Genomic DNA, 26,125 nt, shown 5'->3' with positions numbered 1-26,125 from the left:
GATATTAATAATAATGACAAACTCTTTCTCTGCATTCTCATATTCTTCCAATATTCCAGTGCCATGGCTGAGGGCAGAGATTAATGAGAAAGCGCATCAGGCACATTTCATATGCACAGCTAATGTTGATGCTAAAGATGTAGATGCCCACGTCCACAGTACATTTCCTAACTTACAAGGCATGCCTAGAGAAAGCTGAACACCGATAGCTTAAACGGTTTCAAATTCGGTTTTGCAAAGGGCTGTTTTGGCGGCTCCTGGTTATCCCTTTCTTCCGTGTATATAACTGCAAATGCATCAGAGTAGGCTGAACGTGTGCATTGGTGATTGACATCATGCTCATTATAATGAATAAAGATTTTTGCTTTTTTTTTTTGGACATTCAACCTCATTTATAAAGACAAGATACAAGATGTAATTTTTGGACAAAAACAACCATATTTTTAACCCATGTAGCATTTTATCCCAGAGTTCCAATATTGAGGCTGCCAGTACTTGCAAGTGATGCACAAATGAACATGCAAAGTAGGGTGCGCTCACGTTTCAGAACTTCCTATTTCCCCTGTATCTGTGTTAAAATGGCTTCACGTCAGACAAACCACATAAATAAACCCTGGAATTACTGCCACATCCACCCTGGGGGTTTCCTAGTGTTCATGAATGCAATTGCAAGCCACTGATTACAGCAGTCTGTGTGGGCACACTGGAGCTTGTATGGATGTAAACACCCTTTGTGAATAGCTTCAATTTATGCTCAGATTTGATTCCAAAGTAGCGTTTTGAACTTGCCCTTGCATTTCTACCTGTATAAGGGCCATTGTCTCTTATTTGCACATATCTCTGACATGAAAAGAAATACTGATTTCGTTTCCATATTTATTTAAAATCATTGAACAATCTGCCGCCACTGCTAATTTTAATTCATTTTGCTTTAATTTTAATGAATGCATAAAGGGAAACTCCATTTTCATTTTTAAAAACTTTAAAACACTTTTGAAAATTTTCAGTGTTGAAAAATCACAATAACTACAGTATAAACAGTTAAATCACTTGTGTATTTCATCCAACTAACACCATCTAAAATAATCACTTATGTAGCTGAAGTATTATTCAAAGTGTACTTTAGTAACTTGCTTATTGGGATAAGAACACGCACTAAGACTATGATCCACAACTGGGTAAGTGAGACGTTCAATTAGCATGTTAAGCACTCAAGTATAACATCCTGCAACTGCTTGCTCACTGGCCACTTTAGTGGCACTCATCAATGCACTAAATGTGTAGTGTGGAATAAATGACTTTCACCTCTACTCTGCACCTTATTGTAAAGGTGGCCATACACGGAGAGATCTGCGGTGGGCAATATCGGGCTGATCCGATCGTGGGCCCTAGGGCCCAACAATCGGATCCTAACGATGAGTAACGGATGGTCAGATCGCGGGACAGCATAGACAAACAGATGCAGCCACGATCCGATGGAATTTCTAGCCCCGTCTGATCGACATCTGTACGAATTTTGGCCAGATATCGATCGGGGAAGCCCGTCGGAGGGCCCCATACACGGGCCATTATCGGCCACTGTATGGCCACCTTAACCGCCAAATTGTACCTGCCCATGGCAGCTGTAGTTGCATGGTCCTGTGTATGATTTTATTTTAGGCTTCTGTTGCAGAGGTCAATGTTCCAGAGTAATAACTATCTAATGAAATGGCAGTGTATGACAGGGTAGATGTTTCCCATTCACTTAAATGGGCTGCTGGCAGGGAAGGGACCCCAATGATTCTCCCTGAAACCAATGCAGTGATTACCTTTATGCTTGTTGATTGCTATAAATACAACTAACTACAGGTATAGGATCACTTATCCAGAAACCATTATTCAGAATGCTCCAAAGTAGAGGAAGTTTGTCTCCCACAGACTCTTAATATTTTAAATAATTCAAAATTTTAAAACATATTTCCTTTTTAATGAATTTTATTGGTAGGAAAACAATCCTATTGCGTTTATTTCATTATTTATAGCAGACTTAAAGTAGGAAGTTCCAAATTCCGGTAAGACCCCTTATCCTGGAAACTCCAGGTCCTGAACATTCAGAATAACTGGTCCCATACCTGTACAATAAAATACTGCTGATTCCTTGAAGTCTGCATAACAGAAATGTTAAAACCTTTACTCACTAAGGTCAATGGTTATCAAGTAACAACTATTGTCACATTTCTTTAATTATGGCAGATCAACTACAACATCCCCAACTCAAACTGGGCTGTGTGTATTATAAATACCTGTAATGACTAAAAAGAAACTGTTAGTTCCAAAGTGATGTTTAACAAACCCTGTGTGTACTGGCATCCTTCATTACAAAAAGTGAATTGGTTCTTTCAGATCTCTTTTGGGGTTATGTAATAAAATACATTAGTGGCCATTTACTATTATGAAGGCATTGGGCAAAGTGCAAAAAAAAAAAAAAACAGGTGCATTGAGGCCTTTATTTGTTCACTGCTGTCCATTATGGAATGCAGAGACCTGTGGCTACCCCCTTGAATACAATGCTGCCTGCGTCTGGCAGTGCTGCATTTATGAGGGCTGGGTAGTTGTTGGATTGCAGTCATTCCTCCTAACTATGCCACAAACTAAGAAGAAATTCTGTTTCAAACTTGCAGTTTAAAACATAATTAATCTCAGTGAAGGCAAAGGTGGTAAAACAATGAAAACAGAAACCACAGCTGGAGCTCACAATATGAATGAGGAGCAAATGATTAAATACATTTCCAGCAAGAATACATCACTGGTAATTTATTTTCGTAAGATCGGGATTTACAATAAAATAGAAAAATTGGTGCAGATTGCCAGTATAAGCACGTACCACTCTTAATTAATGTCCAAAAGCAAAAGTAGTGAAAAAAGGGGGAGACAATATACTCACAGTTCACCCCTTCCCATGGGTGAATATAGCAACAGCCAAAATTGTGAGTTTTTCTCCAGGATAGTAATAACCAAATATATGATTAAAAGTTCAAACCATTTATTAGGACATACTGTCAGGCCTTCATCTATATGTCCTAATAAATGGTTTGAACTTTAAATCATATTTAAATCATATTTTTGGTTATTACTCTCCTAGAGAAAAACTCACAATTCTGGCTGGGGATTTACAATTCCCTTATACGCAGCATAGTAAACTAGATAAAAGCTTTCAATAAATTGCTGTTAAATGCCCAAAATACCTTAGGCAATTGGCTAACCCCAGAACACACACAGACACACACATACTATTTAGATCAGAATCAAATTGTGGAATTTTGAAAGATTTATTCTTCCAAAGATCACATCAGTCAATGCAACTGGACATTTGTTGAACAGGCCACTGTATTTCCCCCACCCACAGCAATCTAGTCCTGATCAAAAAATGTTACCAGTTATTTTTTTCTCCATCTCTCTGATACTGGTACCATAGCAGGTAATAGAGCAACCTAAAGCAGACTGATCATTAGATAATATAGTAATTTATTTTTGTATTAATTAAAGTGGAAAATATATAGCTAATAACTTTTTCCAGCTGCAGCTGTATATTAGCTCCACAACACCAATTGTTAACACTATTATATTTTATTTCTATTTTATGTTTTAATGACCAATAAGAAAAATAAATTGTGGGGGTCCTATAAATAGGGGATGCACCAAATCCACAAATATAGCATTCAGCAAAACACCAAATCCACCACAAAAGATTTCAAAATCTTAAAAATAAAGGAAAAAAACACCTGTCAACTACCATAAAGTCACATGATAATTAAAGAAGTCATTTAATATTTTGGGTTTGGATTTGCTTGAATTTGGCCAATCTGAAACCAAATCTGGGTTTCTTTGCATCTCTACCTAGAAGTCATTAGTTCTTCATTTATATTGTGAAAGTGTGGAATTATTTGACCTGATAAAATTGTAATTTTGTATTCAAATTTAATTTGCCAATTTTAACCCTATACTATTATTAATTTGCTTTTTACAGTGCCAAAATATTCTGCTTAAAAGTGAAAGAAAGCCAGATGTTTCCACCGTTACTCTTAAATTAAACTAATTAGCAAGTTCATAAACATTCATAGCAATTGCATATGAAGACTTAACACAATATATACAACTCTTCTCCCTTAGAAAATCTGTTGAATATTTTCAGGCAAGTATACAGTACCTGTCTGCCCATTTTGTCCTCTCCTGCCCCTTGTTCCAGGAGGCCCTATGTTGAAGAAATTCAACCGGTTAGGGAAAAAGTCATCAAATATTTTAGGGAGATTCTGTTTTTGCACCTTAAACCGAAATGCCGTTTTTTTTTTTAAATTCTTTCTTAGGCAGCCTTTTGTATAAAGCATACATTCCACAAACTTGAAAAATGGCAGCCAGATTTTAAAAACACCAAATGAAATATGTATATGCTGTACTAAGCATCTCAAGTCATGTTATCTGCTCATGCAGTGAACAATATTAGCAGAAATCAAGAACTAGAAACCGCAGCTATAAGCATTGAATTTTTAATAACAGAAGTAGCATTAGGAAGCAGTGATGATGTATAAAGAGCAGCATTCACTAAATGGGTATTGCATACATGCCACATGCCAAAAAGTCGCAAATCTAGAACATCAGACATCTTATTGACCAGTTCCCTCTAGATCTAGTAACCATTGCTTTGAGAAACAAGTAAATTCTACTTGCGGACTGGTTGCTATGGTTGACTAAAAAGGGAGCAAACATTGCACCCTTATATATTTATGAACACCATAAATTCCCTGTCACTTTGTATGATTTACAATAGTAATATTAACTTAATACAAAATATAATGCAAGACAGGTAGAATATACATATATACATTATATATGTTCAAACTGCTCACTACCTGTAAACCTTGCACTTAAATAATGAAAATAATTTATAAGGACCCAGCAAGATAGTATAATTTTGGTGTAGAAATGCAGAAATTACAAAGAAATTAAACTAAGCTCCATGTCGTTTAGCAAACTCAGCACTCTATGCCCTGTCCCTTTTTATATTAATGCCTACCTCTATTAAAACCATTGTGTTAAGTTGTGAAATATATATTAGGTGTGTATTTAGATCTTTTGCAAGTCAGTTTTACAGCAATGAATTGGGTACATTTGTCCTTCTGATGCATGAGCAGCACAGTAACATGATCTCAAAGCTTTATAGGAATTTCCACCTGCTACCCAGTGGTATGAAGACAAGTAGGTGGCATTGGCAGAGAAGTAACTCATAAAACAGATACACTAAATCATTTAATGCCAAAAGTAACGAAAATGAATCTGTATGAATCTGTATATATATATATATATATATATATATATATATATATATATATATATATATATATATATATTTGTAGAAATTGGAGGCACTCGCCGATACTAGTACTAGTGGATTTATTGAACTTCTCACATGTTCCCCCACATCAGCGGGTTTCGGTTAGAACCGTCATCATGATGTGCATATATATATATATATATATATATATATATATATATATATATATATATATATATATATATATATATATATATATATATATATATATATATATATATATATATATATATAAAATTCCAAAAGATAAATACAGTCATTTCAGGATAAAATACATAAAGAAAAATATACTGTATAGCTATAGCTATAGCTATAGATATTTATTTATATATATATATATATATATATATATATATATCCACAAACTGGACACACCTTGCTGGTGACACATTAATCTGAGATTCATTGGATAAAAACACTTGGGGGCAAATTTACTTGAGGTTGAATATAAATCCTTCGACTTCGAATATCGAAGTCGAAGGATTTAGCGAAGAATCATTCGATCGAACGATTAAATCCTTCGAATCGTTCGTTTCGAAGGATTTTAATCCATCGAACGAACGATTTTTCTTCAACCAAAAGATGCTTAGGAAGCCTATGGGGACCTTCCCCATAGGCAAACATTGACTTCGGTAGCTTTTAGGTGGCGAACTAGGGGGTCGAAGTTTTTTCTTAAAGAGACAGTACTTCGACTATCGAATGGTCGAATAGTTGAACGATTTTTAGTTCGAAGTCGAAGGTCGAAGTAGCCCATTCGATGGTCGAAGTAGCCAAAAAAAACATTAGAAACTGGAGTTTTTTTTCTTTATTCCTTCACTCGAGCTAAGTATATGGGCCCCTTGGATTACAACACTGTGGACTTTTTTTTATAATTCCCTTAAATAAGGGTTAGGTAAATTTAAAGAATTTCTTATGTGATTATATGAGTGTTATGTGCTACTGCAGTGACATGAACTGGCGCTAAAGGTTAATGGCTGAAACACTGTTCATTCTTTATGCATTTCAGAGCTTGCTGAGAAGTTTAAACAAAATAAATTTATGCTTTAGATGCAATCTTTTTTTATAATGTGCAAAATGTGCTGCCAAGGAACAATCAGCCATTTCAGTCTCAGCCTTTCCATTACAAGGAAGCTGAATGAAGGCACAGATATGAAGCTGTATAAAATATATTAAAGGGATACTGTCGTGGAAAAACATGTTTTTTACAAAATGTATCAGTTAATAGTGCTACTACAGCAGAATCCTGCATTGAAATCCGTTTTTCAAAACAAGAAATGGATTTTTTTATATCTAATTTTAAAATTTGCTATGGGGCTAGACATTTTGACATTTCCCAGATGCCCTCAGGTCATGTGACTTGTGCTCTGATAAACTTCAGTCACACTTTACTGCTGCACTGCAAGTTGGAGTGATGTCATTACCCCTCCCTCCTACAAGCTGCTGTAATGTAAATAGAGCCTTGTCTGCTGAACCTGTCAATTGAACAATAGGCAGGAATCAAGATAAGCTCCCACTGACACCACTTCAGAAGGACTGAAATAAGATAGTCCTGTGATCACTGCCCCCACTTACGTTTCAAAAATAAATATATATATATATACACACACACAATTCATTTTGGACGCTGGAAAAAATATTTTATATAGATAGTTTATTATATTTGTTTACACAAAAATGAATGGCAGAAACACAGGAGTTCACTCCCAGGACTGATGACAGGGAATAGAAAAAAAGGATAAAATGAGGACATACTTGAAAACCAGGAAAATTTAAGAGGAAGTCTAGGAAGGGTTAAAATAGCTCAGGAGAAAGGAGGCAGTAAGTAGTTAATGAAAAAAGAAGTATTGCAGGCAGGAAAGGAGCAAGGTCTGTGTGAGGTGGATAGCAGAGGGAACTCACAGCTCCTTTACCTCATCTAGTAACCAGTAAAACAAACTAGGAAGGCAGCAAGTAGAGAAAGTTCCCCCCTCCAAAGGAAAGCAGAGAACAAACTTACAGAACGGCAGGAGCTTTGATAGTGTCTGTGGGCGGAGGGGCTGCTAGTGCAGCTGTAGCGCAGGACGTAGGAAAGTGAAAGTAATTGCTTCCCTGCAAACCATGTGACCTCTCTCCTCTAAACATCACACGCATGGGCAGAGAGGGGAGGGGGAGTGTACAGCTAGATTCTCATGTCGTAGTGCGACCTGGCTTTTCATTACAGAGTGGCTGCCTCCAAGCACACAGGTAATGCTGTGCCTGCTGTTAGATCAGCACAGGATGAATGTGTAATGAGCAAAAATGGAAGCCCCCATGACAAAATACAAACTAAAATAACTTATGCATGGATTTGTGGATTAACATTTTATTTGCCAGACAGTGTTTATGGATGTGTGTTTTTTATAAAAATGCAAAAAAAAATTTTTTTAAAATGACGACAGATTCCCTTTAACCTTCTAAGTTACAATTTATTCATACGTTCCTACGTTCATTTGATGCAATTTGTGTTCCAGGACTTATATATATATATATATATATATAGTGATTGTGTTAAAAAAAGGCTTTAGTTTCTCACATTTTTATACAATCTTTTTGTTCAACCCACTGCATTAAAGTGGAAAGTCTGCAGTTCAACTGTATCTGAGTTGTTTTATTTAAAATTCATTGTGGTAATGTACAGAATCAAAATTAGAAAAGTTGTCTCTGTCTAAATATTTATGGGCCTATTATATATATCTACTCGAGCTCAAATAGAGGAGCCTAAACGTTGAAATAAATATTTTTCTTTTTTTGCATATGAAGTCCTTGGAGTGCGGTTTGTGACCAATGATAATATATATGTGTGTATATATATATATATATATATATATATATATATATATATATATATATATATATATATATATATATATATATATGGATTTATAAGACATTAGACATTAGTTTAGGGGTTGGTAAGTTAGTAGGCTATTGTGGTACTCTGTGCATCAGGTACATAAAACCTAACAGCTATTTTCTTCATTAAACAAGACTATTGTGCATGAGTTCTGCCAGGTCTTTGAGATTTAATATGACTGAATAGTAAATCATCGAAACTAATGTCAGTATTTCAACAATGAGATAAAATGAAAACTTATGGTCTCATTACATATAGCTGAATTTACAAATATTAAATTCAATTTACTTTAAAAAAGAATGGTCAGCTTGATACTATGCAGTGCAATGCACGGGAACGCATGTAAAAACTTCTGTGTGCAAGAGCCCTCCCCTTGTATGAAGCTAGCCATTCTTTTTTTAAAAGTAAATTTCATTTCATTCTGGTGCTCGCTCAGTAAAGCATGTAAAAACACCAGAGTGAGGGTAGGCAACTCAAATAATAAAGAATATATAGGAGTAAATAATAACTTGTATTCATCTCAGTTAATCATTTAATCAAGTTCTGCAGCAGGGAAAGGCATTTTTCCCTATCAAGGTTTCCTTATTGTGATTGCAGATAGATAGATACATTTGCTGTATGGGATGGATGGCTTTTTAAAACACATAATAATATACATATATATAGTGATGGGTGAATTTGGGGCGTTTTGCTTCACTGAAAAATTCAACTGTGAAAAATTTGCAAGTCGGCGTCTCGTTTTTGATGTGGCGTCCGCTTTTTGGACGCTGGCGCACATTCGCCGACTGGACGCTTTTCCATTTCTTTTACGCCGGTGAACTTTCGCTACTGAATTTTCATGGCGGATTCACCGCAAATTCGCCCATCGCTACATATATATATTTTTTTTGTAAGTTCACTCTCCAATATATTCTCTCATTGTATCCAACTGGATTGCCCATTCCCCCGTGGGTGTTGTTACATGATAAATGCTCTCTGGTTGGCTTATTTAGCTTTAACTTGCTTTTCCTGAAATGGACTTACCCAGTATACTTAGAAAGTGTATAAAATATAGCCAGAGCCAATTGAAGGTAACAAATTAATCTTTTTAAAAACATAAATTCATTCATAAATAATGTATTCAAAAGGCTCCCAACATTTGTATTACATAAATAAAGTGCCTAATGTAGCTTTTTAGCTGAATTAATAGGTAGTAACAAACAAACTTCAGACAACTAAACCTTTTCCAAGATAAGTATCAGTCTGTGTCAGATATCTCACATTCATAGCTTGCATCCAAACTAACTGTGCTTTTCCTTTTTAAGAGGATCTGCACAAACAGTGTAGTGTAAGAAATAGCATCTTTTCATTGGCAAACCAGTTGTCACAAATTAGAACTATGAAACCACCTTGAATTGGACTGCTATCCTATCTAATATTATTTGCAATAATTGATACAAAGGGGCAGATTTACTAAAGGGCAAAGTCGCTAACGATAGTGACATATTTGCTAGCGAAAGAGACTGGCGCTAGTGGTCATTCGCACTCTATCACCAGGTGACTCTACGCTTTGGCGAACGGTCATTATGTAATTTGTAAATATATGTACCCACATTTAAAATAAAGATGTCCATACAACTTTAAATTTCCCGCCCTATGCTAAACTCCGCATTTAAGTGAATTGGCGTAGTCTGAAAGCATTTGCGCCTGGCGAAGTGTAGCGATGGGTGCAAAGTGGCCGCTGGTTGACAATTCACCCTTTAGTAAATCTGTCCCAAAATATAATTTCATTCCCAGCACAAATTTCTTCTAGTTTATAGGGGTCATTTACAATAACCCCTAGAGCACTATGGGGCAAAAATGAAGCCCATATCCATAATTTTTGCATTTGGGCAAATATGGAATCTAACACAAAATATTCAGCCAAATTCTAAATCGAATCTGAACCATAATGTGCATAAACAAATGTGAGAATTTTTTTAATTTTTTTTTTATAAATTGCGATTAAAAAATTGTCATGTTCAGTTATCCAGATTTTGACTTTTGTAGTAACATTATAATGGATGTACTGAATCTAGGATGCAATTCAGGATTTCATTGAATCGTAAAATATTTTGCAGCATTCAGATTCATCTGAATCTCAGAACATAATCCTGGAATTGGTGCATCCCTATTAATTTTACTACACTGGACTGACCCAGGGAGAGAAACAGATAAACTGGAAGGAATGAAACCTATTTTGACTTGCTACATATTCAGATTTTGTGCTGTTTGCTGAGAGTGATATAAACATCATGGAAAAGTAACCCACATGACATTAGTCTAAATAACAAACTGTAAGCCAGAGGTTTAAATACTATGTACAAAACAGATCACAGCTGGGTTCTGTTGCTGTGATACTGTAGCCGAAAGGATTAGCAAATACAAGGAGAGTATGTTGTAAAGGTGTGAATTCTTCAATAAGGAGCCTGTTTCCTTTGGTGGCTAAGGAGAGAGTTCAATTTGGAAGCTGTTATTTCTACAGTAATCACAGGACTGGGAAACTATCTAAAATATCCATCTGCAGATCCAGCAAGGAGTGTCTTGCTTACTCTTTCTGCTTGAGAATCACTTTAGAAGTGGATATGATTTATAGTGTAACCCTGCCTTCAAATCTGCCTCATCTCAAAATTCTCAAAGCCCAGCATGAGAAAAATGTTCTAGGTGCTTGCTGTTTGGATGCTGGCGTATGTCACTATGAAATGTCATTATGAAACCTACGTCAGCAATGGCTCCCTAATCCCTATCGTCCAATTAGCCAAGGCTATTTTTCAAGTGACCTTCTGTAACAACTATTATATGATTTGTCTCTTTTCTTAAAGACTGCTTATTAAGGTACAATAAGACCAAAGACATGTTGTTGACTCATTGGGGCAGATTTACTACAGATCGAAGTGGCTAACGCTACTTATTGCTAGCGTTGCCACCCGCAGGGACATCGGCAATTCACTAGAGAACAGGACTGTCGCTAGCGGTCATTTGCAGTCTATCGCCAGACGACTTTTCGCTCTGGCGAACAGACGTTACTGAACGTTAGCTCTTTTGCCAGAGTTGCCTTCGCTACCTCAGACCAGGCGAAGTGCTATAGAGCAGCTAGATCTTCCTCAATCTTCTGTCACATACATCATATCCTGTGTACTGAAAATGCATTAAAGTTCAAAAAACGCTGGCGACTTTTCCTTTTTTTAAGCGGGATTGTCTGCAATAGTGCTAATATACTTTTTTGGGTAGGCGGTTTTCTCCTCACATTTAATACATATAGAACATTCATTTTACAGTGGGCTAATGTGTAGGGCATTAAATTGACTCTTTTGTCTTTATTAAAGTTCCCTGGACATGTGTAATATAAACCGTTAACTTAAACCATTTGCAGCAACATTTATAATAGAGACAACACAACTTTGAATTTCCCACCCTATGCAAATTGACCTAAGCGCAAGATCACTAGCAAAGTTTCGCTAGGCACAAATGAATGCTAGAGCATCTTCACTATGAAATGCTCGCACAGCCAAAGTAACGCTAATGAAAAGGTGCCAGCGTTCAACAACCGGGACAAAACTTTGCATTATAGTGAATTTGCGTATTCGTAGCGTATTTGTGCCTGACAAAGTTGTGCAATGGGTGCGAAGCTGTTGCTGGCAACAATTCGCCCTTTAGTAAATCTGCCCCATTATGGCAGGCTTGGAGTCACTTGGGTATATTTATCAAAGAGTGAAGTTAGAGATCCCCACAGTCCACTAGAGTGAAATTCCACCATTCTTCATTAATTTCTATGGGATTTTTACAGGCAAATTTATCAAAGGGTGAACTTTCCCCCATTGATAAATACTCTTTTAAAAATCTCATAGAAAAGAATGGAGAGTGGTGGAATTTCACACTAGTGAACTGTGGTGATCTCTAACTTCACTCCTGTACCATCTTGAAGCCCACTGGAGCCACTAATATTGTGGGCAGCAGGGCAGAAGATAATTTTTCAGCACGTGCCAAGAGATGAGCTGCAGGTTGCTGAGGGGAAGGCACATGGAGCCTGAGTGCACATCTTACACCTGGGTTAATTATGCCATTGTAATTGTTACCTTTTATTACTCATCTTTCTATTCGGGCCCTCTGCTGTTCATATGCCAATCGCTCATTAAAATCAAAGCAATTTGGACCCTAGCTAAATAACTAAAAAACACAAATAATAAAAAATGAAAAGCAACTGCAAATTGTCTCAGAATATCACTCTCTATATCAAGTTAATTTAAAGGTGAACAACCCCTTTAAGGGTGTATATATATATATATATATATATATATATATATATATGCATATTTCATTGTATAATTATGTTACTGTACTAAAGACTAAATAATCAAGCCGTGAGGACAGGTGCAACTAACATGCTACAGTCAAGACTGATCCTTCTGTTTGGTTGCAGGTTAACTAAATAGCTGCCTACTGAGTCAGTCATCAGGAACCAGTTTAAAAACAAGCCACATGTCTGTGAACACAGCATGCAATTTTTGGATGAGTTTAAATGTTTTGTTTAGCAAATACCATATGCCTGTGTGTGTAACTTCCACCTTCAGAGGAAACCTCCTGTTGTGATTACAGGCCAAAATATATTTTCAAGTAACCTTTAACCTTCAGTCTAGAGCCACATGGAGGGAAACTAAACAGTGAGATCCAGGGGGTAAGGAAAAGAGACAGTTGATGTATCTGTTATTTGGATATGGATAAGAAAAGGATAAGAAAGGCTACTAGCCACATCAGTGCATTGCAGCTTTGTCAATGGTGTGGGCCAGTTACATGATGTCATTAAATGAATTTATATGACATCACAAAATGGAAATCAACAGAACTTTTAGCAAGCTGCAGACACAAGGATACCTTAAGCTGGCCATAGACGTAAAGATCCGATCGTACGAATCAACGTAATGATCGGACTTTCCCATCTCCCGACCTTCCACTAACCATTCAGATCAAAGTCTTTACCATTCCGATCAAATAAGAACAGATCACCCAATGTTCTGCCCCTGACAGCAATCGTACGATACTTATGTCTGACAACACTAGTGACAGTCTCCCTCTGAAAATCGTACGATCGGCAATACAAGCAGAGATATTATCGGCAGGCGACAGAAATTTTCTAACCTGTCTGATCGACCAAACGACCGATCTCCGACGAACGAAAAATGTCGGGACTCTACACACACGGTCCGAAAATCGTACGGATCCACGATTCGTACGATCGGATCTTTGCGTCTATGGCCAGCTTTATTCTCTAATGGCATCTGCCCTGCTGTCCATCAGTCCTTATCTATACGACAACTGTTTGCCTGGCTTTAATCTTAGGCAGAAAGGGTATTAATGAGATATGTAATTTAGCTGCTATTAGGTTGTAGTCGGCACATTTTGTAAGGGGGATACAATGACATATTTCCTTAAAGATTCTGGCTATTTTTTGTAGATTCCAAAGAATTGTGTGTTGAAATTCCTTTTATAATAGTTTATCAATCAGCATTGCCAAAATTGAGACCCGCATGCCTTCAAGTTTTTCTTTTAGCTACTGCCTTCCAAAGTGCAATAATGACTTAACTGTATGGCAGTTTTAGCTTGGTTTAGAAGCATGAGAACTTGTCATTGGCAATTCATTCAAAACTGAGCCTGACCATTAAGAATTTTAACAGAACAAAACACATTGGAGGTGAGCTCTGGTAAGGCCCACCAGAATATGCCATGCAGAAAAAATGAAAGCCAATTGTAAAGGAGGTTCTTTTGGAATTCTCTCTCTGAGTCAGTTGTACTTGCAAATAAATTAGATAGCTTTAACAAGAGGTTTGGGTGGTTTTTAACAAGTTAGAAAATATAGAGTTATTGAAAATAGCATTTAGTACAAACTTGATCCAGGCACTGGTCCGATTGCCATCTTGGAGTCAAAAAGGGACTTTTTCCCTCTGAGGCAAATTAGAGAGGCTTCAGAAGGGGTTTTTGCCTTCCTCTGGAACAACTAGCAGTTAGGCAGGTTTTATAAAGACATGAATGGTTAAACTTAAGGGACATGTGTAACTTATGGAAACATAAAAACTAGGCAGCACAATTGTAACATCACTCTCTATGCTCTAGGAATATTACATGAGCAAATCTGATTATACTGGCTGTAAAAAAAGTGATACCTTGACAGCAAATATCATTTGGGGTTAGCTGAGGAACTTATTTGCTACCTTGGATTTCTACTGGCTAAGTATGCCACCTTTTCTAGACAAATATACCTGCCTTAATTTGTTTATCTTTCCTTTTTTAAATGACAACTAAAGCTCTGCAAACCTCAAATGCTGCATATTATGTTTTGGGGTACTATACCAGCCCAAGGTGACCACAGCCCTTTAGGGGTAAAGATCTGTGTATCCAAACATGCTCCTAGTGCCTTCCCATCTTCCTTTCTGCTGATCCACAACACATGATCTGAGCTGCTTTAAGTTACTCGAGCCCAGTGGTCGAACAAAGAGCCCTTCTCCATCATGCTCCAAATACTACTGAATGACAGGTACTCTACTGAACGCACATGGGGTGTTGATATGTATACCTCAGCACTAAATGCTCCCCACTGTTCTGTGTGCATCAATGCACTGACAGACAGAAAGGGCCATTTTGTCTGCCACTGTTCACTGCCAGAGGTCAGCGGCAGACAAAACACCCCAAGTGTCATAAGCCTTAGCATTTTAAAAATCCCGGAGGGGATCATTACATGGGGTTAGTTGAAACCCCCCCGTGAAAGGCTAAGTTGACAGGCCATGTCACCTATGCATGATTTAAATGTCACTTACATTGAAAATGTACTCTATAGAAAAAATTTAAGAATAGAGGAAAAAGTGGTATGTGGTGGAGTGGGAGAGAAAAATAAAGTGTTACTGAAGCCATAAAAGAAGAGGTCCCACGCTTCCATCAAATTCTGCCTAGAGAAGTGACATCAACTTGTTTTCATAGCACTTGACTTGGCATTGGGATTTTCTCCCATATTCTGACACTCATGCAACTGTTTAAGAATAACAGACTTCGCTGTTAAATAAAGACCAAGCGCAGAATTATTTAGATTACTGCTCTCTACAATAAACTTTAGGTTCATCCTCAGGTTAACTTCCCCATTAACGTTCCAAAAAAAAGTGTTAAAGATCACCCTTACATTTGTTGTCATCTAAGTCATGTAATTGACTTTTCTTTTTATGATTCCTTATAAAAGCCATAATCCAGCCACACATATCTATAATCTATATCATAACTTTTAATATCTGGAAGTCAATCTGGAACATAAGTCGATTCCACATTTCTAAACTATTCTCTCAAGGACATAAGAATGTTGACAGGCTTGCTTTCCTGTAGTATTTATTTTGCTGCCAGCAAGACAGCTCCTCTAATGAAATTTTCTCATTTAGGCAGACATCAGTTCAGCCCAGGTCACAAACTGACAGTCAAATATCAAAGGCAGGGACGCAATCCTAATCCTTTTTATAACATGCAAATGGTTTCCACAGGCCCCCCACCCTGCTGCCTGAGAAGTAATACTATCATCATATCATGCAACACAGAAACCTTCAAATAGGCTGCAGCTTTTCATCTTCAGCTAAAAGTCTATTTTTCCTTTTTGATGCTTTTTTTAAAGGAAATTAGGTCTTATGATTACAATTTCATGGGTCTGTCCTTCTTCTTAAACACAGAAGCAATTTTAGCTCTTTCGCTTTCATGAATAAAGAGGCTGTTATTTCCAAACTAATTTTAAGCAGAGCTTTACACTTAATTGGAGCACTTAAATCATGGGCACAAAGTTTGCCCAGGTCTAGCAACCCTTTTCAAAGACGACCAGTAAATACCATCTCAAGCATGGTCGGACTGGGCCGGCGGGACACTGGGAAAAACACGATGGGCCCCGGCCCAGACCCGCCCCCTGATCTGCTGGCTCCCAAAACAAAGCAATGATGTGCGGCACACACTAGCGTTTGAGCAATTTGAGCTATGCGACAGCATTCGGACATGTGCATGGGGGGCCTCCAAAGTTTGGTACCCGGTGGGCCCCCAATTGTCCATTCCGACCCTGATTTCACAGAAACCAAGGGGATTCTAAAAGCTCTTTTATCAAAGAGACAAGAAAGATGATTTATGACCTGAAAGTAAATTGCCATAGTTTTTATTCATAATGCAATGTTTAACCTTAATTGTACAAGTGTGTGGTGTAGTGAATTAGATGCAAGTTGCAGAGTCCGGATTGCATTACTTCTACTCGCATTAAAATGATGTTAGCACGTGATTCTATTGTCACAAGTCTGCTGCGCCTTTTAAAGAAACTAGTGGGAACCCTGGAATAACCTCCATGTTGAGAATGGTAGTAACTCCAGGGTTTAATTTCACTCCTAGTGAGTACAATGTTACCAGAGAAACAACACTTTGACCACAGAGGATAAAATATATGGCTACCAGAAGATACAAAGCAATTGTTTACATTTACTGAACACAAATCAAGGTTTGCGTACACAAGTAAGGGTCACACAAAGGCTGTTATGGTGTGCCCTCCCACAGAAAAAAAACATCATCAATAAATCTTGGGTGATCTGCTCTAGATAAATAATTTTTAGGTATAGCAATGAAATACAAGTTAAGGTATAACTAATGTTACTGCTTTAATTAGCCAAAATATCTGCTTAATGGATCAGAGCAAGTCCACTTACAAAGTGCACTGGCAGTAGCAGAAAGCTTAACCTTAAGAAAACCATTGTGTGAGTGTGTATTTAATTGCTTTTCCTTTTTGCCCGCCAGTTTCCTAGAAGGTTTCTGCATTGCTTTGGCAGTCACCGCATGTTTATACACTCATTGTAAATAATCTGAACTAAGAAGACTTCCCTTTGCAGAACTGCCTGTATATGTTCACAATACAAAGTGAAGTAGTGAAGCACAACTTTCCCAAAGTGACTGAGGCATGTTATCATTTAGAGCCACTTTCTGTAAGGTCAAAACCAATGAAACAGATGTACCATAAAGAAACCCCAAGAAATGCTACTGTAATCAGCAAGTTGCTTTTTAATCTTTTACCTTAAAAAGCATTTTCCTATAGCATGTCATGTTTAGCAATAGGGATGTAGCGAACGTCGGAAAAAAAGTTCGCGAACATATTCGCGAACTTGCGCAAAAATGCGAGCGGTTCGCGAACGGTTCGCGAACCCCATAGACTTCAATGGGAAGGCGAACTTTAACATCTAGAAAAGACATTTCTGGCCAGAAAAATGATTTTAAAGTTGTTTAAAGGGTGCAACGACCTGGACAGTGGCATGCCAGAGGGGGATCAAGGGCAAAAATTTATCTGAAAAATCTGCCTGTGTGTGCTTGGAAGAGATAGTGTAGGGGGAGAGCTGTTAGTGATTTCAGGGACAGATGATAGTAAGCTTGCTGGCTAGTAATCTGCTTGATACTGCTCTGTATTGGAGGGACAGAAGTCTGCAGGGATTTGAGGGACATTTTAGCTTAGGTAGCTTTGCTGGCTAGTAATCTACTGTTCTCTTTAAACAACTGCCATACGTTGACCTTGTAGGCATTGTTTGCCCAGTTTTTTTGGACGCAGCCACTGAAGCACAGTTGCCAGAAAAAATATGCCATATAAATGCTGAAAATAGTCATTTTTCGCCATACGTTGACCTTGTAGACATTGTTTGCCCAGTTTTTTTGGACGCAGCCACTGAAGCACAGTTGCCAGAAAAATTATGCCATATAAATGCTGAAAATATAAATTTTTTTGGTTGCAGCCACTGAAGCACAGAGGCCAGAAAAATTATGCCATATAAATGCAGAAAATATGCATTTTTTTGGTCGCAGCCACTGAAGCACAGTTGACAGAAAAATTATGCCATATAAATGCTGAAAATATAAATTTTTTTGGTTGCAGCCACTGAAGCACAGAGGCCAGAAAAATTATGCCATATAAATGCAGAAAATATGCATTTTTTTGGTCGCAGCCACTGAAGCACAGTTGCCAGAAAAAATATGCCATATAAATGCTGAAAATAGTCATTTTTTGCCATATACGTTGAGTCAACGTATGGCAAAAAATGACTATTTTCAGCATTTATATGGCATATTTTTTCTGGCCTCTGTGCTTCAGTGGCTGCGGCCAAAAAAACTGGGCAAACAATGCCTACAAGGTCAACGTCGTTGACCTTGTAGGCATTGTTTGCCCAGTTTTTTTGGCCGCAGCCACTGAAGCACAGAGGCCAGAAAAAATATGCCATATAAATGCTGAAAATAGTCATTTTTTTGGTCGCAGCCACTGAAGCACAGTTGCCAGAAAAATTATGCCATATAAATGCTGAAAATATAAATTTTTTTGGTTGCAGCCACTGAAGCACAGAGGCCAGAAAAATTATGCCATATAAATGCTGAAAATATAAATTTTTTTGGTTGCAGCCACTGAAGCACAGTTGACAGAAAAATTATGCCATATAAATGCTGAAAATATAATTTTTTTTGGTTGCAGCCACTGAAGCACAGAGGCCAGAAAAATTATGCCATATAAATGCAGAAAATATGCATTTTTTTGGTTGCAGCCACTGAAGCACAGAGGCCAGAAAAATTATGCCATATAAATGCAGAAAATATGCATTTTTTTGGACGCAGCCACTGAAGCACAGAGGCCAGAAAAATTATGCCATATAAATGCAGAAAATATGCATTTTTTTGGTTGCAGCCACTGAAGCACAGTTGCCAGAAAAAATATGCCATATAAATGCTGAAAATAGTCATTTTTTGCCATACGTTGACCTTGTAGACATTGTTTGCCCAGTTTTTTTGGTTGCAGCCACTGAAGCACAGAGGCCAGAAAAAATTAAACCAGTAGGGTTTGCACCCTAGTTTGTAACGGTGGCGGAGGGAGGAGGAGGACGCTAAAGGACAGCTGTGTGTGGAGTCATGAGGCTTGAAGAGAAGGACAGCTGCATAGAAGTCAGAACAAGTCTTCCGGCTTCCGAGATCCACCCCTCATTCATTTTAATAAAGGTCAGGTAATCGACACTTTTGTGACCTAGGCGAGTTCTCTTCTCAGTTACAATCCCTCCTGCTGCACTGAAGGTCCTTTCTGAGAGCACACTTGAGGCTGGGCAAGACAAGAGGTTCATGGCAAATTGTGACAGCTCTGGCCACAGATCAAGCCTGCGCACCCAGTAGTCCAGGGGTTCATCGCTCCTCAGAGTGTCGATATCTGCAGTTAATGCCAGGTAGTCCGCTACCTGCCGGTCGAGGCGTTCTTTGAGGGTGGATCCAGAAGGGTTGTGGCGCTGCCTTGGACAGAAAAACATTTGCATGTCTGACGTTACAGACTGGCCAAAGGGCTTTGTCCTTGCAGGTGTGCTCGTGGCAGGATTACTGGCACCTCTGCCCCTGGAATGTTGATGAGTTCCTGAAGTGACATCACCCTTAAAAGCATTGTACAACATGTTTTGCAGGCTGGTTTGTAAATGCCGCATCTTTTCGGACTTGTGGTATGTTGGTAACATTTCTGACACTTTATGCTTGTACCGAGGGTCTAGTAGCGTTGCGACCCAGTACAGGTCCTTCTCCTTAAGCCTCTTGATACGGGGGTCCTTCAACAGGCATGACAGCATGAAAGACCCCATTCTCACAAGGTTGGATGCAGAGCTATCCATCTCCGCTTCCTCATTATCAAGGACTGCATCATCCACGGTCTCCTCCCCCCAGCCACGTACAAGACCAGGGGTCCCCAAAAGGTCACCACTAGCCCCCTGGGAAGCCTGCTCCTGTTGGTCCTCCTCCTCCTCCTCCACAAAGCCACCTTCCTCCTCTGACTCCACTTCTGGCACCTCTCCCTGCGTTGCAGCAGGTGCCTGGGTTCGTTCTGGTGATTCCGACCAGAAATCGTGCGCTTCCAGCTCCTCGTCACGCTGGTCTACAGTAGGGATGTAGCGAACGTCGGAAAAAAAGTTCGCGAACATATTCGCGAACTTGCGCAAAAAATGCGAGCGGTTCGCGAACGGTTCGCGAACCCCATAGACTTCAATGGGAAGGCGAACTTTAACATCTAGAAAAGACATTTCTGGCCAGAAAAATGATTTTAAAGTTGTTTAAAGGGTGCAACGACCTGGACAGTGGCATGCCAGAGGGGGATCAAGGGCAAAAATGTATCTGAAAAATCTGCCTGTGTGTGCTTGGAAGAGATAGTGTAGGGGGAGAGCTGTTAGTGATTTCAGGGACAGATGATAGTAAGTTTGCTGGCTAGTAATCTGCTTGATACTGCTCTGTATTGGAGGGACAGAAGTCTGCAGGGATTTGAGGGACATTTTAGCTTAGGTAGCTTTGCTGGCTAGTAATCTACTGTTCTCTTTAAACAACTGCCATACGTTGACCTTGTAGGCATTGTTTGCCCAGTTTTTTTGGACGCAGCCACTGAAGCACAGTTGCCAGAAAAAAATATGCCATATAAATGCTGAAAATAGTCATTTTTCGCCATACGTTGACCTTGTAGACATTGTTTGCCCAGTTTTTTTGGACGCAGCCACTGAAGCACAGTTGCCAGAAAAAATATGCCATATAAATGCTGAAAATAGTAATTTTTCGCCATACGTTGACCTTGTAGACATTGTTTGCCCAGTTTTTTTGGTTGCAGCCACTGAAGCACAGTTGCCAGAAAAAATATGTCACGTAAATGCTGAAAATAGTCATTTTTTGCCATATACGTTGAGTCAACGTATGGCAAAAAATGACTATTTTCAGCATTTATATGGCATATTTTTTCTGGCCTCTGTGCTTCAGTGGCTGTGGCCAAAAAAACTGGGCAAACAATGCCTACAAGGTCAACGTCGTTGACCTTGTAGGCATTGTTTGCCCAGTTTTTTTGGCCACAGCCACTGAAGCACAGAGGCCAGAAAAAATATGCCATATAAATGCTGAAAATAGTCATTTTTTTGGTCGCAGCCACTGAAGCACAGTTGCCAGAAAAATTATGCCATATAAATGCTGAAAATATAAATTTTTTTGGTTGCAGCCACTGAAGCACAGAGGCCAGAAAAATTATGCCATATAAATGCAGAAAATATGCATTTTTTTGGTTGCAGCCACTGAAGCACAGAGGCCAGAAAAAATTAAACCAGTAGGGTTTGCACCCTAGTTTGTAACGGTGGCGGAGGGAGGAGGAGGACGCTAAAGGACAGCTGTGTGTGGAGTCATGAGGCTTGAAGAGAAGGACAGCTGCATAGAAGTCAGAACAAGTCTTCCGGCGTGCAGTAACCCTCCGAGATCCACCCCTCATTCATTTTAATAAAGGTCAGGTAATCGACACTTTTGTGACCTAGGCGAGTTCTCTTCTCAGTTACAATCCCTCCTGCTGCACTGAAGGTCCTTTCTGAGAGCACACTTGAGGCTGGGCAAGACAAGAGGTTCATGGCAAATTGTGACAGCTCTGGCCACAGATCAAGCCTGCGCACCCAGTAGTCCAGGGGTTCATCGCTCCTCAGAGTGTCGATATCTGCAGTTAATGCCAGGTAGTCCGCTACCTGCCGGTCGAGGCGTTCTTTGAGGGTGGATCCAGAAGGGTTGTGGCGCTGCCTTGGACAGAAAAACATTTGCATGTCTGACGTTACAGACTGGCCAAAGGGCTTTGTCCTTGCAGGTGTGCTCGTGGCAGGATTACTGGCACCTCTGCCCCTGGAATGTTGATGAGTTCCTGAAGTGACATCACCCTTAAAAGCATTGTACAACATGTTTTGCAGGCTGGTTTGTAAATGCCGCATCTTTTCGGACTTGTGGTATGTTGGTAACATTTCTGACACTTTATGCTTGTACCGAGGGTCTAGTAGCGTTGCGACCCAGTACAGGTCCTTCTCCTTAAGCCTCTTGATACGGGGGTCCTTCAACAGGCATGACAGCATGAAAGACCCCATTCTCACAAGGTTGGATGCAGAGCTATCCATCTCCGCTTCCTCATTATCAAGGACTGCATCATCCACGGTCTCCTCCCCCCAGCCACGTACAAGACCAGGGGTCCCCAAAAGGTCACCACTAGCCCCCTGGGAAGCCTGCTCCTGTTGGTCCTCCTCCTCCTCCTCCACAAAGCCACCTTCCTCCTCTGACTCCACTTCTGGCACCTCTCCCTGCGTTGCAGCAGGTGCCTGGGTTCGTTCTGGTGATTCCGACCAGAAATCGTGCGCTTCCAGCTCCTCGTCACGCTGGTCTACAGCCTCATCTGTCACTCGTCGCACGGCACGCTCCAGGAAGAAAGCGAAGGGTATTAGGTCGCTGATGGTGCCTTCGGTGCGACTGACCATATTTGTCACCTCTTCAAAAGGTCGCATGAGCCTGCAGGCATCGCGCATAAGCACCCAGTAACGGGGGAAAAAAATCCCCAGCTGTGCAGATCCAGTCCTACCACCCAGTTCAAAAAGGTACTCGTTGACGGCCCTTTGTTGTTGCAGCAGACGTTCCAACATAAGGAGCGTTGAATTCCAGCGAGTCTGGCTGTCAGAAATCAAACGCCTGACTGGCATGTTGTAGCGCTGCTGAATGTCAGCAAGGCGTGCCATGGCTGTGTAGGAACGTCTGAAATGGGCCGACACCTTTCTGGACTGGGTGAGAACGTCCTGGAATCCTGGGTACTTGGAGACAAAACGTTGGACTATTAAATTTAACACATGTGCCATGCAGGGCACATGTGTTAAATTGCCTAGTCTCAACGCTGCCAACAGATTGCTTCCATTGTCACACACCACTTTTCCGATCTGCAGTTGGTGTGGGGTCAGCCACCGATCGGCCTGTGACTGCAGAGATGACAGGAGTACAGATCCGGTATGGTTTTTGCTTTCCAGGCACGTCATCCCCAAGACAGCGTGACAACGGCGTACCTGGCACGTCGAATAGCCTAGGGGGAGCTGGGGGTGCACAGGTGTGGAGGAGGAGAAGGAGGACCCAGCAGCAGAGTAAGAAGAAGAAGAAGACGAGGTAGAGAGCGATGGAGGAGTAGAGGTGGTGGCAGAACCGCGTGCAATCCGTGGCGGTGACACCAACTCCACTGTTGTTGTTGAGCTACCCATTCCCTGCTTCCCAGCCATTACCAAGTTCACCCAGTGGGCAGTGTAGGTGACATACCTGCCCTGACCATGCTTGGAGGACCATGCGTCAGTAGTCATATGGACCTTTGGCCCAACACTAAGTGACAGAGATGCGGTAACTTGGCTCTGCACATGTTGGTACAGGTGTGGTATTCCCTTTTTAGAAAAAAAATTGCGGCTGGGTACCTTCCACTGCGGTGTCCCAATTGCTACAAATTTGCGGAAGGCCTCAGAGTCCACCAGCTGGTATGGTAAAAGCTGGCGGGCTAAGAGTGCAGACAAGCCAGCTGTCAGACGCCGGGCAAGGGGGTGACAGTCAGACATTGGCTTCTTACGCTCAAACATGGCCTTCACAGAAACTTGGCTGGTGGCAGATGACTGGGAATGGGAACAGGTGGTCAAGGTGGAAGGCGGAGTGGAGGGTGGTTCAGACGGGTCAAGGAGAGCAGAGGTAGAGCAGTAAGATGCTGGACCAGAAGGAGTGTGGCTTTTAGTTTGCCTGTTGCCTTTGAGGTGTTGCTCCCAAAGTGCTTTGTGCTTGCCGCTCATGTGCCTTCGCATAGAAGTTGTACCTATGTGGCTGTTGGGCTTACCAAGGCTCAGTTTCTGACTGCACTCATTGCAAATTACAATGCTTTTGTCAGAGGCACACACATTAAAAAAATCCCACACTGCTGACTTTTTGGAAGTGTGCGATCTGGCGGTAACAGTAGAAGTTGGCGGAGTTGGCGGTATTGGCGGCAATGGCGGGTGCGTTGGCCGGCTGAACACAGGTGCCGATACATGTTGTTGCCCTACTGATCCCTGCGGGCTGTCCTCCCTGCTTCTTCTAAGTCTTATTCTCCTACTGCCTCTCTGACTCTCCGTCTCTCCATCTGAACTACCCTCCTCTTGCTCTCTTCTACTAGGCACCCACAAAACATCAATCTCCTCATCATCATTCTCCTCAGATGCATCAATTTCTTCTGACACATCACAGAAGGAAGCAGCAGCGGGGACCTCCTCCTCATCACTCATTATGTCCATCTCTATCGTGTTCTCTGCCAGAATTAAATCTGGTGTAAGGTCCTCATCTCCTTCATCTTCTTCTGGCAATAATGGTTGCGCATTACTCAGTTCAAGAAACTCATTGGAAAATAACTCCTCTGACCCCAGTGAAGAAGGGGCACCGGTGGTGGAGGAAGTGTTACGTGGGGTGGCCATAGCAGTGGAGGATGAGGAGGATGTTGTGGTAAAGTTAGAAACGGTAGAGGATGGGGTGTGCTGTGTAAGCCAGTCAACTACCTCTTCAGCATTTTGGGAGTTCAGGGTCATTGGCTTTTTAAAACTGGGCAATTTGCTAGGGCCACATTGCATAGCAGCACGGCCCTAGCACGGCCTCTGCGTGGCGGCCTGCCTTTGCCTGGCATTATTTTTAAAAAAACAAACAACAACAACTAAAAACTCAGTTGTTTTTCGATTGAACATAGTACACAGCAATGGCGGCTTAGCACTGTGCCTTGCTAGCGGTCCGTTCCTTTGCTGGCATAGGATTTGTAAAAAAAACTGCAAAACAAAAAAACTCAGTGGTTTTTCTGCGAAAACATTGAAAATTACAGTCACAGCTAGATGGCGGGTTGAAGAAAACACTGTGCAAATAATGCCTACAAAGTCAACGTATACACTACTACAGCGGTGGATACGGATTACGTAAAATATATGAATGCTGCTTGAAAAAAAGTAACTCAAGTGGTTTTTCTAGAGACGATAATATTATCAATATTTAGACAAAATGTGAACAAGGTCACACAGCTCGATGGCGGGTTGAAGAAAACAGTGTGCAAATAATGCCTACAAGGTCAACGTATACACTACTACAGCGGTGGATACGGATTACGTAAAATATATGAATGCTGCTTGAAAAAAAGTAACTCAAGTGGTTTTTCTAGAGACGATAATATTATCAATATTTAGACAAAATGTGAACAAGGTCACACAGCTCGATGGCGGGTTGAAGAAAACAGTGTGCAAATAATGCCTACAAGGTCAACGTATACACTACTACAGCGGTGGATACGGATTACGTAAAATATATGAATGCTGCTTGAAAAAAAGTAACTCAAGTGGTTTTTCTAGAGACGATAATATTATCAATATTTAGACAAATGTGAACAAGCTCACACAGCTCGATGGCGGGTTGAAGAAAACAGTGTGCAAATAATGCCTACAAGGCCAACGTATACACTACTACAGCGGTGGATACGGATTACGTAAAATATATGAATGCTGCTTGAAAAAAGTGACTCCGGTGTTTTTTCTGGAGACGGTAATATTATGGATATTTAGACAGAATGGGAACAAGGTCACACAGCTCGATGGCGGGTTGAAGAAAACAGTGTGCAAATAATGCCTACAAGGCCAACGTATACACTACTACAGCGGTGGATACGGATTACGTAAAATATATGAATGCTGCTTGAAAAAAGTGACTCCGGTGTTTTTTCTGGAGACGGTAATATTATGGATATTTAGACAGAATGGGAACAAGGTCACACAGCTCGATGGCGGGTTGAAGAAAACAGTGTGCAAATAATGCCTACAAGGCCAACGTATACACTACTACAGCGGTGGATACGGATTACGTAAAATATATTATGCTGCTTGAAAAAAGTGACTCCGGTGTTTTTTCTGGAGACGGTAATATTATGGATATTTAGACAGAATGGGAACAAGGTCACACAGCTCGATGGCGGGTTGAAGAAAACAGTGTGCAAATAATGCCTACAAGGCCAACGTATACACTACTACAGC

General features: G+C 40.2%; 1 protein-coding gene across 20 annotated transcripts in view; it reads right to left on the bottom strand.

Annotated features, from left to right (window-relative positions):
- The window catches only part of col13a1.L (collagen, type XIII, alpha 1 L homeolog), a 216,670-nt gene that overhangs the window by 133,475 nt on the left and 57,070 nt on the right, over positions 1 to 26,125 (bottom strand). For 15 of the 20 annotated variants that reach the window (XM_018225471.2, XM_041568872.1, XM_041568877.1 and 12 more), the window contains exon 3: positions 4,187 to 4,231. The exons of the other annotated variants lie outside the window; for them this stretch is intronic. In XM_018225471.2, the coding sequence (XP_018080960.1) occupies positions 4,187 to 4,231 (45 nt within the window). The remainder of the gene's footprint in view (positions 1 to 4,186; positions 4,232 to 26,125) is intronic. 20 annotated transcript variants of the gene reach the window in all.

This window comes from Xenopus laevis, chromosome 7L, assembly GCF_017654675.1.
Source record: "Xenopus laevis strain J_2021 chromosome 7L, Xenopus_laevis_v10.1, whole genome shotgun sequence".
NCBI classification, from domain to species: Eukaryota; Metazoa; Chordata; class Amphibia; order Anura; family Pipidae; genus Xenopus; species Xenopus laevis.
Note: the sequence above shows the minus strand (reverse complement) of the source record. Positions and strands in the feature narration are given on the sequence as shown.